Raw genomic sequence first — 13,915 nt, forward strand, 5'->3', positions numbered from 1 at the left:
TGATGTCCTCAATGCGCACCAACCATATATATATATATATATATTATGTTCAGAAGAGCCGGATTTTCCCCTTTGACTGTTTTTATTTCAAATTAAAAATAACTTTACTGTTACATACTGTTATTATAAATGTTAGTATTAAGTAATTACACTAAGAACATAAATCAGGAACTATCCCTGTTTCTTGGTTTTGTGAAGTATCAAGAACCACTATGGTATAAGGCCACCATTTTCGGAGTTAAAATACACTAAACTTTTTTATAGTGTGCTGACTGTTTTGACATTATAAGAAGTAAATAATTTTAATGACATGCCAGGTAATTTTAGATAATAAAGACCAAATTATATGCAGATATTTAGGTAAGTATAATTTAGTCAAATGTGCTAAGGACTCATTGTGAGGTAAGTAATAACCTTTTGTTAAAGCAATAAATCTAGCTTTAAACGATTAACTGAAGGTAACTTTATTTCATTTTATATTTCTAATAATTTAACATATTTTAAAATGTCTGGAAATAAATTTAGATTTTACTTGTCAGACCTTTCTGCTACTTTTTAAACAACAAATCTATTTTATGAAGAACCTGATAAATCCATCGAATGCGAAGCAGATTAAAACAAAATCAAATGGGAGGACATAGTATTTGATATAACACAAAGATAGGTCACATAATAATTATTTTTAAAGCAAGAGCCTTTGCCAGAAATAAATAAATTCAAGATAGCTGCTAGATTGAAAAGAAAGCATACTGGACATTTAGTTCAATTAAACCAAAATGGTATGATGTACTTTTACAAAGTAATTTATTTGATTTCACAAAGAGCAAAAATTTTCTTAAAATTTCTTAGATCTCTGATTGTAACACGTAACAATAAAAATTATAATTGGCTGTTCTACCCAGCCTAAATAAAATTGTACCGTTATGATACTTAAACCAAAAAAGAAAAAACTTCTGATTTAGCCTAAAATACATTTGCGTTGTGTTATCATTTTGCCTTTCAATTCTGACTTTGACTAGATTCCAGCATGGGATATTTACCTATTTATTATGACAATGTAAACTATTAAAAACACATTTTTAAAGGTAAGAAAAATAGCACATTTATTACGAATAAAAAATGAAAAAAGTTGTCAGAAAGGACTGGCATCAAACATGAAAGACGAACATCATCGATTACCACAGGCTAACATCATGCCCCTTATAAACATACGTAACATACCATATTTCATCGCACAACCTTTTCGGGTACACATAATTCTCTACAGAAGGGATTCATATTCTTTGAGCCAACAGGTTACCCACATAAAATATTTACCACCAATAGCACACCAGCACACGTGTGGCAAATACAACGCGTGGTTCCCTCAGGTAACAGCTTAATAAGCGAGCACACATTCTGGATCTTCTTGCATATGTAAAAAAATATGCCTTACAAAAAAGGCAAACGACGTTCGCCATCAACTAACGAGCATTTTTCAATTATATCATATCAACCACTTAGGTTATTAAACATTCTTTCAACAATTTTTCAACCAACATACTTATCACATGAACACCAACAGAATGCATCAACATATATCAGGGGTGGCGAACCTTTATACACCAACGTGCCATTTTTTCTAAAGAAGTGTTTGATGAGGTCATAGACGTGCCGTCAAATAATTTTGACTTCGTGATTATTGGGAAAATAATATTAAATACTATCAACTCAAAACTCTTTATTTACATTGAAAAAAAAAGAAAAGAAAAACTTTTGCAATGTCTCAGTTATACGCGTAATTCAACTTAAAGTAACATCAGTGTGACTTCTGTTGCAGATTAGATGACAAATAACTTATATTAGGTTGTAAGACGTTAGTTTAAGCAGGACTGTTAATTTTTTTTGCTAGTTATTTATTGTTAGCTTGTTTTTTATGGTTATTAATTGATTTTTTTAGCATTAATTGTTAATTTTTTTATTAATAATTGTTTATTATTCTGTGTGTTTTTTGTGAATTTTAATTTAATTGTTACATATGCTTCATAGTGTAATACCATTTGTGTGATAACAAATGTGATCGGTGGCGTGCCCAAAATATTGTGTCGGGTGCCATAAATGGCACGTGTGCCATTGGTTCGCCATCCCTGACATATATCATTTTCAATCACCTAACCCAGTTGGTTGCCACCATACAGCATAAGTAATTACAAAAAGTGTAAATTAAATTTACAACTAAAAAGTGAAATATATAAAATTAAAGGCTTACATTAAACTTATTCTTAGTTAAAATTATAATACTGAACAATAAAATTAATTATTACATTTATGTTAAAAAATTAAAAGTTTAGAAAAAAGGTTTATTCTCACTGTCATTAGTAGAAAATTTTAGGTCTCATGCTGCCACCTATTGCCACAAAGATGAATAAAAAAACTGTACAGGAACTTTATCAGTACAAATAACCCCGTCCCAAAAAAAAATTTGTTTTTAACAAAAAGAAATTTACATTAAAGAGCAAAAAAATTTTAAATATATAAAACTTACAAATTACATCATAATTAAATTCACCTAAAAAAAAAATGGCTAAGCTAAAACTTATTTCACTTCACAAGAAGCACCACAAAGAAATTTTATTTTCAACCTCCTCTGAATGTAATCAAAATTCAGCTCAGCCGTGAATAAAAAACTAAATCCTCAAAAATCAACCCCCCAAATTAAATTACATTATAACCATAAGTGTCAAGGTATTGGTACCAGTGAGGACAAAAATTAGCACAAAAACATATATAATAAATACCATAACAATACAAATAACACAAATCACATAAAATATTCCTGAGTATAATACGCGCTAAACAACACATTATCACATTTGTACCCCAAAATTGGGTTTTAACATTATCATCATTCATATCACTTGAAATATATACGCAAAAATTACAAATTCTTGAATCACAACACTGTAAGTTGCCTAAAATGATTTATATCGGAGTAGTCTTGACACCACGAAAGCTATCATTGCCTTAACAGGCAAGAAAATTTTCTGTAGCATAATACAAGTAATTTCAATAAGCACTTAAATTTGCAATATCAAATATTCCCTTAATTCATTTTGAAACAGCAAAAAATTACAGAACATGATTAACTTACAATTATTTACAAGAGCATTTATGCATTTTCATAAAACACTTAATTATGTCTAACCCTACCATTTTGTCGAGGTCTTAATTTATATCTCGTAGGTAAAAGTTGCATTTCCCCAAAATATTCGTTGTTCACTACATTGTCTCCCAAATTGTTAGGATTGTAAGTGTAAGAAGAAACATCCTCACTTTGTGTAGAAACAGGTTGCAAAATCTCATTATTCTCATCGTCGGTGTTGAGACAACCTAGCCTTTTTTCCATATGACTGATGTCCTCAATGCGCACCAACCTGTTGTTATTAGGTTGTTTAGTATGTTGGATTCGCACAACCACAGGCGAGATGACCTCCACCACTTTATAAGGACCCAAATTAGGTTTATTAAAATAGCACTTAGATAAGAAGCTATATTAGATATTTCATCTTCACCGCATTTCTAGAAACTATTTTTTGCAGCTTTCATCGTATGCTTAGCAAAAAAATTTTTGAATATTGTAAATAATGTCAGTGTACTGAAATACGAAAAATGGCGGCAACTACTTTACACTAATGTGATGTAGAACCAAGAACAGTTCCTTGCGTAGTGAAACTCTAAGAATATTTTTTCCACCAATTGGTGTAAAGTAGTACCACCAAATGGCGGCAGCTACTTTACACTAATATGATGCAGAACCAAGAACAGTTCCTAGTGTAGTGAAACTCTAAGAAAATTTTTTCCCACTAATTGGTGTAAAGTAGCTACCACCATTTTTGGTATTTAGTAACACTGATATTAAGATAAGATACACACAAAAGTCAGTAGGTTTATTTTTACGAGACAACATAAAGTAAGAATCCTTAATTTAGAATGCATACACAAATTCTTAATAAATAATAATAATACCTTTGTAGTTAAAACATACGCGTATCACAGAAAGAATGTTAAGACGAATTCGAGCTAGGCTTAATAAAATAGAAGCGAATCGAAATTATACATTATTTAATTATTTACTACAGTTTATAGAGAAAAAAATATAAATATCCTTATTACACAACTAAAAACATGCATACGTATTTTATCAACGAACTTTTGGTTCAGTAGATGCAAAGTAGCATTGAAGACAATATCCAAATCACGCTAACTCGAAATGGATTGTAAACAATTTACGGATGACATCCAAAATACACCAATACTGGTGTTTCCAGGAGCAAAAACAATTCAGTAAATCGTGAATGCATGTGATAAGTGTGTAAGCTTTTCAACTTCAGGTGTTTATAGTTAAATTACACTCTTTAAATTGTATTGATTGTCGATTCGATATTACATTTTAAAAAAATTGTTCCTTCACACAATTTTTTGAGTTGTTCAATATCAAATTCTGAGAGATAATACACCTCAGTTTTTACAAAGTAAATGATGCTAAATTAATATTTTTATGCCACACTAGCTTCTTTATATCATCGAAATTTGTGTGTCATTTCTGAGTTGTTTATTCCTGTGAGTTGTTTATTCCTGTTTTATTAAGTGTCACCGAAATTAAGCATGTTCCTATTTCAGAGCCAGTTACTGATCTTTCTTCAACTAGTGATAATTTAACAACAACAACAGAAACTCCGATTGTTAAAGTTACTGAATCTTCATCAGCTACTACTGAAACTTCAATAGCATTCAGTGATTCTTTTGTATCTACTACGATCTTGGTTAAACATACTGAGCCTTCAGTAATTCAAACAGAGCCCTTAGTTACAGATACTGAGCCGTTAGTTACAGATACTGAGCCCTCAGTTCCACATACTGAGCCTTTATACGTGTTCAAAGTACACTCTTCTGTTGCTCCTTCTACTCAGTCAACAGCTAGTGAACTTTTCGAAACATCCAGTAAAGACTCTTTTGTTGAAACTACAGTTTTACTAAAGAAACAATCTCCCGAGTTATCAGCTGAGTCTTCAGATACAGTTCATAAAACTTCAGATGCATTTTCCGTGCCTACCGATGCATCTACAGAGCCCTTAGATACTGTTTATAAATCTTCAGATGCATTTGCTGCGTCAACCAAAACATCTACAGAAACAACAGATACGGTTTATAAAGCTTCAGATGCATTTGCTGTGTCCACCGATGCATCTACAGAGCCTCCAGCTACAATTTATAGATCTTCAGATGCATTTTCTTTGTCTATCGATACATCTACAGAGCCTTCAGTGACAGTTTATAAATCTTCAGATGCATTTACTGTGTCTACCGATACATCTACAGAGCCGACAGATGCAGTTTATGAATCTTCAGATGCATTTGTTGAATCTTCCGATGACTCTACCAAGCGGCCAGATGCATATACCGAGGATTCAGTTGCAACTACGAAGATTTCAGTTTCGTCAGGTATATTTTTAGCTGAATCAACCGAAACGCTTGTGTCATCTACTAAACGTTCAGATGCTTCTACCAAGCATGCAGTTACTGAGTCTTCATTTCCTTCATTTATATTAGCCGAAACTTCCAATATATCTGGCATATCCATAGTTGAAACATCCGCATCACTTACTGAAACATCTTATCCACTTACGAAAAGTCCAGTTACATCTACATTTCCAGTTTATCCTTTAAATGCCGATACATTCAACAAGACTCCAGAACCTTCAGCTGCTTCATCTGTGCCTTCAGTTAAATTTGCTGAAAATTCAGTTACATCTACTATACCTTCTTCCACCGAGACTTCAGTTGCATCTACTGAATCTAATTTGTCATCGACAGATACTTCTATCCATGTTTTCAACGCAACATTTGGTGAAAGTTTGCCGGTACCATCATCAACTAACCATGCACCTTGCAATCTAATTTCAACCGAAACAAACACTTACGGTAAGTTGGCCTCTTATTCAAAAAAAGTGGGAAACGTAAAATGGTTTTCACTCGCAAATAAAATAATTATCTGAGGGTAATTTAGAAAGGAAATAATCATTAAAATCTAAATAATCTTTAAATTAAGTTCTTTTAGTAGTACCTTACTCTTAAATTGATACATTTTACGCTAAAAGGTCATATTTGCTTATATTTATTAAAAAAGAATATGTTAATTTATAGCTTAAATTAAAAATGCTTTGAATGGGGGATCAAAAGTCAAAAGTAAAACAATAGTTTTAAGCATTTATATGCTAGTTATATCTTATACAAGGAGACTTAAGAGTGTCTTTTCAACTTTTCCGCTCTATGACATCTATTATTTTCCTCTTTACTACTGAAGTATAAATAAATATATGGCAGAAATATAGCAAAAAATATGGATTGAAGAAAAAAATATTTTAGCAGCTCAGAATTTCTATTTTACTTCCATAAGCTTTAAGTCATAACAAGATAAACAAAATATGAATTATACTGCCAGGAGCTAATAATTTTAGGTACACACACCGGGATCTCGGGTTTTAACTGAATAAAAGAATCGGGTTTTAACTAAATATTTCAAATGTTGAATTGCACCTTAAGTAGCAACAAACTTGCATATTGTTATATGATGGTCTATTAAAATACAAAGGTGGATAGATTTGAAAATTATTTAAAGAAAAAAAAATTATTTTTAAAAAAATCAAGTTTTATCTAAACACAATGCAATGTTGCATTAAACCTCAGTTTCAAAGCTATTTTAATAATGCAAACCAACCAAAAATAATTATTGAAAAGAATCTAATATTAGTTATAAATAAATACTTAATTCTTAGGGAAGGCGATATTTCGAAATTATGGAAAAGTTAAAGTTATTAAATGTATGCACCTTAATATAAAACAGTTAATTAAAATACATATAAAAATATTACTAAATGGATATAAAATAAAATACTTATAATACTATGAGATATCACTTGACTATTACGATGTCATAAATTTCGTCTTACGTCCTAAGATATACATATGTGGACCAGCATGTTCTTTACTGTTTTATTTTTGAATATTAAATAACTATATCTTTAAAAGCTACATACAGATCACATAACTACTAAATCAAAAGAAAAAATACGAAGTTGTTTTTTGACTCACTGTACAGAGAAAAAGAGTAACTGAAGTTTAATGATAAACTATCGAAATTGACTGCTAATCAGCTTTGAAGATCTTCTGCGTATGACATCGCAAAAAATCTTAATAATCTGCGACTTTCATTTTTGTTGTCTATAAGCGGTCTTAGGCTATACCCATTACGACCATACCACCCTTGTTAAAATTATCAAAATTTCTTTAAAAAAAGGAAGGAAAAAATATTGCATTTTGAAATTATAATTTGATTTTAAAGAAATTTCATGTGTTGCGTTTTTTACTTAGAGTGGCAGTTTTGAGATACAAACGTTTAAAAGTGATGGTAGCGCCTTTTTTTTATTTATCAAAAGTGAAAAATTTGGTTCATTTTGCGAATACTGATTCTGACTAAACCATTCAGCTAAATTTAAGGGTTTAAATATTCCACTCAATGCAGAATTTAGTGCCTTTTAATGTTGGTGCATTAAATTTTTGTGTCAGATGAACCGTTTAACTGTTATAAAACAAAAAATGTAATATGCCAAACATTTCGTTGTTTTTTGGTTCTCAGAAGTTTAGCTCACTTCACACAATCATGACTGGAACATTTAGTCCACGTCCTATTTTTTTCCTTTTCACTATTATGGTCACAATTAAGGGAGAGTCATTTTGTAACAAATGAATTTTATGTTTCTTAATAAATGTAAATTTGATGTTTCATGAACGACTCAAAAACTTAAACCCTAAATTTTATCAGTTAAAAACGTTTAATACAATATATAAATTTTACAAAAACCCATTTGGTGAGGCCAGAAAAAAATATTTCTCATTTTTAAAATGAATTCTGCAGTGTTTAACATATTTTGCAAAGTGCTTCAAAGAAATAGATTGCATTAATAATATGAAGAGTTTTTTAATTGTTTAGAATTAAAATTTTTGAGAAAGTGGTCAACGCTAAAAATGGCCGGTAATAAATTTTCTTAATTTTGCACTATAGACGCTGTTTTCAGCAAAAATTTCACCGCTAAAAAATTTCAACAAATATCGGAGAGTGGTCTACATTTGTTTTTTGTTCAGGGATCCGAAATGAAACTTTCAAGGGATGAGGAATTAACAAGGCTTTCTTCCCAACTGAAGAACTGTCCATTTTCACAAAAATAGTGATTGGATCGACATCTGTTGCCTTTCGAGGATTACCAAGTTTTGAAAAATCATTAACATGAATTAGTTCTCCCCGAGAGTTATTACGCAGTGAAAATGGGCCATACCGAGGAAAAACTTTCCCTTTCTTCTTACAAAATTGTTTTTTTCTCCGAATCAGCTTTTAGTAACATAAACTTTCATTTTCGCATGGCCTTCAACTGAGATGGAGGTGCGTTCTCATAGCAAGTGTTTTCTTCTGTTCTTTAAACGTTACTATTTTCATTGTTAACGTACTACCATTATTTATATTTTATTTTATAACCGTCGTTAAATAGCCGACCCAATTTTTGGGTTTACGAAATGTTCAACTACGTAGCCTTGTAACGTTGAACCCAATCCAGAAGACAAGGGAACTTCTGGATCATGTATTGGGAGAAATTTGCCTTCATGGAGGACTTCTTGATGGAACCACTCGCATTTGCGTTAGATGGAGAGGAATCCTCTCTTACGAGAGCCTCTCACGGATCACTGAGGATATTTCAAGGTCAGTACTGTGGTCGGTGCAAGCCGGATTTGTATCGACAGCCATTGCTAGGATTAGATACCGGTTCACCTCATTGAACCGGGTTCATTCTTAAGAACAGTACTAACGTTGTATGTTGAATTTATTGCGTATGCAAGCTAACTCAGTTTGTAGGACTGCAAAAGTATGGCCTAGGGCTAAGCTTCTTCTAATTTAAAGTTCTGCATAGTTTGTTACTACATTTTTCAAAAATATTTCATTCGTGAGCCGCGGTGACTTAGAGGACAGAGTGTTCGCCTTCTAATAAAGTGACCCGGGTTTGAATCCCATCGGTGGCTGGTTGATACGAATTCTGCTCCCAACTCACACCAACTGCAGTGCTCACGTAAAATATCCTCAGTGGTAGGCGGATCATGGGTTGGAGTCACCTTGCCGTCAGGCTAACCGTGGGAGGTTTTCATGGCTTTTTTCTCCATGTAACGCAAGAGCGAGTCCATCAGAAGGAGAAGGAATAGAACATTGGTAGTCGGAAACTCAAAATTGGGTCGGTTGGTAAACGACGATTATAAAATAATATAAAATCTGTCATTCGCATATATTACAGTTAGTTATTATATAATAAAATAAAAATATAAAAAATAAAGTAAACCTTTTAGGATATGAAGGTTCTACTGTGAGACAGGGATACGCCATAAAACATTAAAAGAAAAAGGAAAAATATTTAAATATATGGTAACAAATTTTAAAAGAATATATCACCACTTTCTTTACATATAAACAATCACTGTTTCACAATAAACTTTTCTATACACTCTGTGATGTGCGGAGAAAAAAAAGATTCCTCACTGGCGAAGATCAAAAATTTTTAATTTTATGTGTACGGAAGGAAAAAAAAGTTTGATTCCAAAAGTTTGAATTTATTTCTTAAATTTTTTTTATTAACTTTCATAATTTTATATATTAGGGGGACCAAAAAGTAAATTCGTTTCGGTGCATTTGATATTTGTTATCAAGATTTAATTTTTAATCAATAATGTATTCACTCACGTTAGCAACAACATTTCAATGCCGGATCGAAAATGAAACAAAATGGATCGAACAAAAATTAATTGGTTTTTAAGACTAACGAATATTTAATGCGCCAAAAAGACATTACTTTCCAATCACTTTAATATATTGAGAGAATAAAATATAATATAATGTTACCAAAAGTTTAAAATAATTTCTTTTAATGATTTTATTAACTTTTGTAATTTTATATGTATAGATGAAAAAATGCATTGAAAAAAGTGCCTCTTAAAGTTATTTCTTTAAAATAAAATGATGTGTAAAACTGCTTTTCAGTTAAAACAACCAAAAATATTTTCAAAAAAATCTTCAGGTTTTAAGTCTCTTAAATTAATATTAGGAGTGAAAAGCTTAATTAATCGCTTTCAGATTAGCAGTTCGTTAAAAATATTAGTTTGGCTGTATCAGTTCTAGCCTTCAGTGTTAACTCGGTAAAAATTATATTGGGAAATAGTATGTGTACCAGCCCATGTGCTAACTGTGTGATAGAAATTATGCGTGAACAGATTGCCTTCTTTTAAAATATAATTCAATTAATTTTTAGAACAATAAGATTCAGTTAATCAGGTAAACTATTTTTTTTGTTTTCAGATGAATATAAATTAGATAGCGAGTACAGCTTTTCTTCTGTGAAAGTTCCAATTTTTTCATCAACTAAGGAAAATGATTACACTGAAAACAAAGGTAAAGAAAACTTGTTACATATACATTTGAAAAAAGAAAATGAACATTTAAGTAAAGGGAAAAAATAAAAACTTTATTAAAATCTGACGAATCATTATTAAACTTTTTATTTTTATTTTCAGATGAAGATAAATTAGATAGCGAGTACAGCTTTACTTCTGTAAAGGTTCCAATTTTTTCATCTACTGAAGAAAATGATTACACTGTAAACAAAGGTAAGCAAAACCTTAGAAAAAAAATCTCATCGGTGAATTCTCGGACAGAGAATCCTGTCAGGATGCAATCTTACATACACATTAAAAAAAATGAACATTTAAGTGAGGGAAATAAATAAAAACGCTATCAAAATCTGACGATCATTATTAAACTTTTTATTTTATTTTCAGATGAAGATAAATTAGTTAACGAATACAGCTTTACTCCTGTAAAGGTTCCAATTTTTTCATCAACTGAAGAAAATGATTACACTGAAAACAAAGGTAAGCAATTTTTTTTAATAAAATCACAACGATGAATTCTTCGTCAAAATATCCTGTCAGGAAGGAAACTTACATACACATTATGAAAAAAATGAACATTTCAATAGGGAGAAAAAACAAAACCGTTATTAAATTTTGAGGAATCATTATTGAAGTCAATCATAGGGAAGATAAGAAAAAAACCTGTAACTGAGGCAGTGATTGAGTTAAACAGTTGTTGCAAAAGACGCTTCTTTAAGTTGCATTCAGTGCTAAATCGTTTGAGTTATAATTTATACAATAAAGAGATCAAAAAGAAACAAAGAAAAAGATTATTTGCAATAATTTTGCGATTTTATTAAATTTTACTTAATCTTTATAACTGACTTTCCTTCATTAAAAAATATATTTATGATTCAGAAAAAAACAATTAAAATCAAGGAATTATTCCTTGAATTCATGAAATCAAGGAATTATTTTTTATTATTTTTTATTAAAAGATTTATAAATAAATTTCCGTACATTGAAAGTTTTGTAAACATAATACTTTCAAAAACTATCTAGTCATTTTAAATTCAAAAAGACAACAGATTTGTCCACTGGATGTTTTCTTTTGAACACTTCTGGACATTTTTGTCTAATGCAAAATAAAGAATATTAAACTTTAAAAAAATTATTTTTGTGAATTATATTTATTTTTGTGCAAGTTAAAAATCTTATATTCTTATTAAGCACAATACCTTTAAAAAAAGGTAGTAAATACGCTTTATTAGTTAGGAGAAAGAGCGCTTAATAGTTTTTAGAACTTCTATTAATGTTTTCGCAAAATTTTAAAGCAATAAAATAATGCGATTTGTGGTTTTGAACAAGCAATTTGAAACTACACGTTTCTCAGTCTTCTTTAAAATATAATCTTATTGCAATTTAAATTGATGAAAAGCTATTTAGAAGACGTTAAAAAATTTCCTTTAACGTTAATTGCGTAAAAATAAAGATACTTAACAAAAATCTAGAAACTAATAACTGTATAATGCTTAAATATCTTTCAAAAAGTGAATATTGAAGAATTGTGTTAGCATAATTTTGTTAGAAAATATTCAATGTTTTTTTTTCATAGCTTATGTTCTTTTATTTCACCAAAATACTTCTATTACTTATTTTATTTTAATTTTATAACCGTCGTTGAACAGCCGACCCAATTTTCGGGTTTACGACTACTAATGTTCAACGCCGTAGCTTCGTAATTCTGAACCCAATCCAGAAGACAAAGGAACTCCTGGATCAAGTATTGGGAGAAATCTGCCTTCATGGAGGATTATTTGATTGAACTAACCCGCCTTTGCTTTAAAACCACGAAAACCTCCCATTGTTAGCCTGAAGACAAGGTAACCACTGAGAACATATTTTACGCCAGCACTGTGATTGATGCATGCCGGACACGGAATTCGTATTGACCAGTTATCGCTGGGATTCGAATCCAATTCATCTCATTAGAAGGCGAACGCTCAATCCCTTGAACCATCACGGCTTTTCCTATTACTTATTTTATTTTAAAACCGTCATTGAACAACCGACTCAATTTTGGGCTTACGACTACTAATGTTCAACTCCGTAGCCTTATAATTTTGAACAAATTCAGAAGACAAGGGAACTCCTGAATCAGTACCCCCAGAAGTATGATTTCTTATGGGAACATGGATGACTTTGTGACTCGATGGATTTAACGTGCATTAGTCATCATTTACTACACCGGGAGTCTTCTGTCGGCGGGGATCAAACCCGCCACCTCTTGGACATCGGCCCAGTGCACTACCAACCAGGCTATACCGGCCTATATTACTTATATTTATATTCTTGATATTGTGAACCATGCACTTTGATATGTTTGAAAACTTAAAAACGCTTAAAAAGAGTAAAAAATGAACTCAAAAATGAACGTTGCGTGGTAAAACTGGTGTGAGGTTTTATTTTTTGTATACTTATGTTTTTTGGGATGTTGACCATGAATCCGCATTTTGCGACAGAAAGTTTTTCCAGGGAATTTGTTTCTTCTCCATAAAAAAACCTGGAAAAATCTAGTTTTTTTAGTATAATTTGTTATGGTTGAATGTAGAAAATTTCCTACCAATTCTATACCAACAATATGTCCTTGGGATGATAAAGCGAAGAATTATAAGTTTGGAAATAATGACTATAGTATTAGAATGATGTCTCTCTCACTACTTCAGCTAAGAAAACTAAAGGCGAATAATTTACTGAAGTTTGAAATATATAAAAAATTCTCTTATGGGATTTACTTATATCTATCTATCTATCTATCTATCTATCTATCTATATATATNATATATAATAAAACGTATTTCTACACTCTACACTCTGAGGGGAGGACCCCCCCCCAATATTCGTAACTTTTCCTGAACTTATTATTAATATGTTGCAATCTACTACTAAGTTTTCAAAGACATTCCTGCTGAAATCATAATGCTAACAGATCAATGAGTAAAGATAATAAATATGCCTCAAATCTTTCCTTCATTCTTATCTATGTTTCTCGAATACGGAGGAATCAATGATGAATGAGATGATCATTTTAAATATCATTCCTGTTCTAGTATTCCTTGTATGAGAAATAAATCGTCAAATGTAATGTGTTCTTCCTGTATCTTTTCGTTATGCACTTCTTTTATTTTCTCTGAAAATCAGGAATAGTATGTAAAACAGTACGAAACACAAATCGTAATAAATAAAAGATTACAATATAAATAAACTTGGCATACAATGTACAGAATTTATCTAGTTTTAAGTTCCATCGCTTAGAAATGATTAGTTCTTATTATTTTAATATAGTAACTCACTGAGTATAATTTGGTTTTATTTCTTTTAAACCCTGAATGAAGGAATTTTTTCTTAAAAAATAAAAATTTTGATTTACATC

The 13,915-nt window shown here is 30.8% G+C and overlaps 1 protein-coding gene across 1 annotated transcript in view; it reads left to right on the forward strand.

Annotated features, from left to right (window-relative positions):
• The window catches only part of LOC107449504 (tenectin), a 148,877-nt gene that overhangs the window by 99,178 nt on the left and 35,784 nt on the right, over window positions 1–13,915 (forward strand). Inside the window, exons 10-13 of the mRNA XM_071188061.1 lie at window positions 4,660–5,961; window positions 10,430–10,573; window positions 10,645–10,737; window positions 10,909–11,001. Of these exons, the coding sequence (XP_071044162.1) occupies window positions 4,660–5,961; window positions 10,430–10,573; window positions 10,645–10,737; window positions 10,909–11,001 (1,632 nt within the window). The remainder of the gene's footprint in view (window positions 1–4,659; window positions 5,962–10,429; window positions 10,574–10,644; window positions 10,738–10,908; window positions 11,002–13,915) is intronic.

The sequence above is a fragment of the Parasteatoda tepidariorum genome, chromosome X2 (assembly GCF_043381705.1).
Source record: "Parasteatoda tepidariorum isolate YZ-2023 chromosome X2, CAS_Ptep_4.0, whole genome shotgun sequence".
NCBI lineage: Eukaryota > Metazoa > Arthropoda > Arachnida > Araneae > Theridiidae > Parasteatoda > Parasteatoda tepidariorum.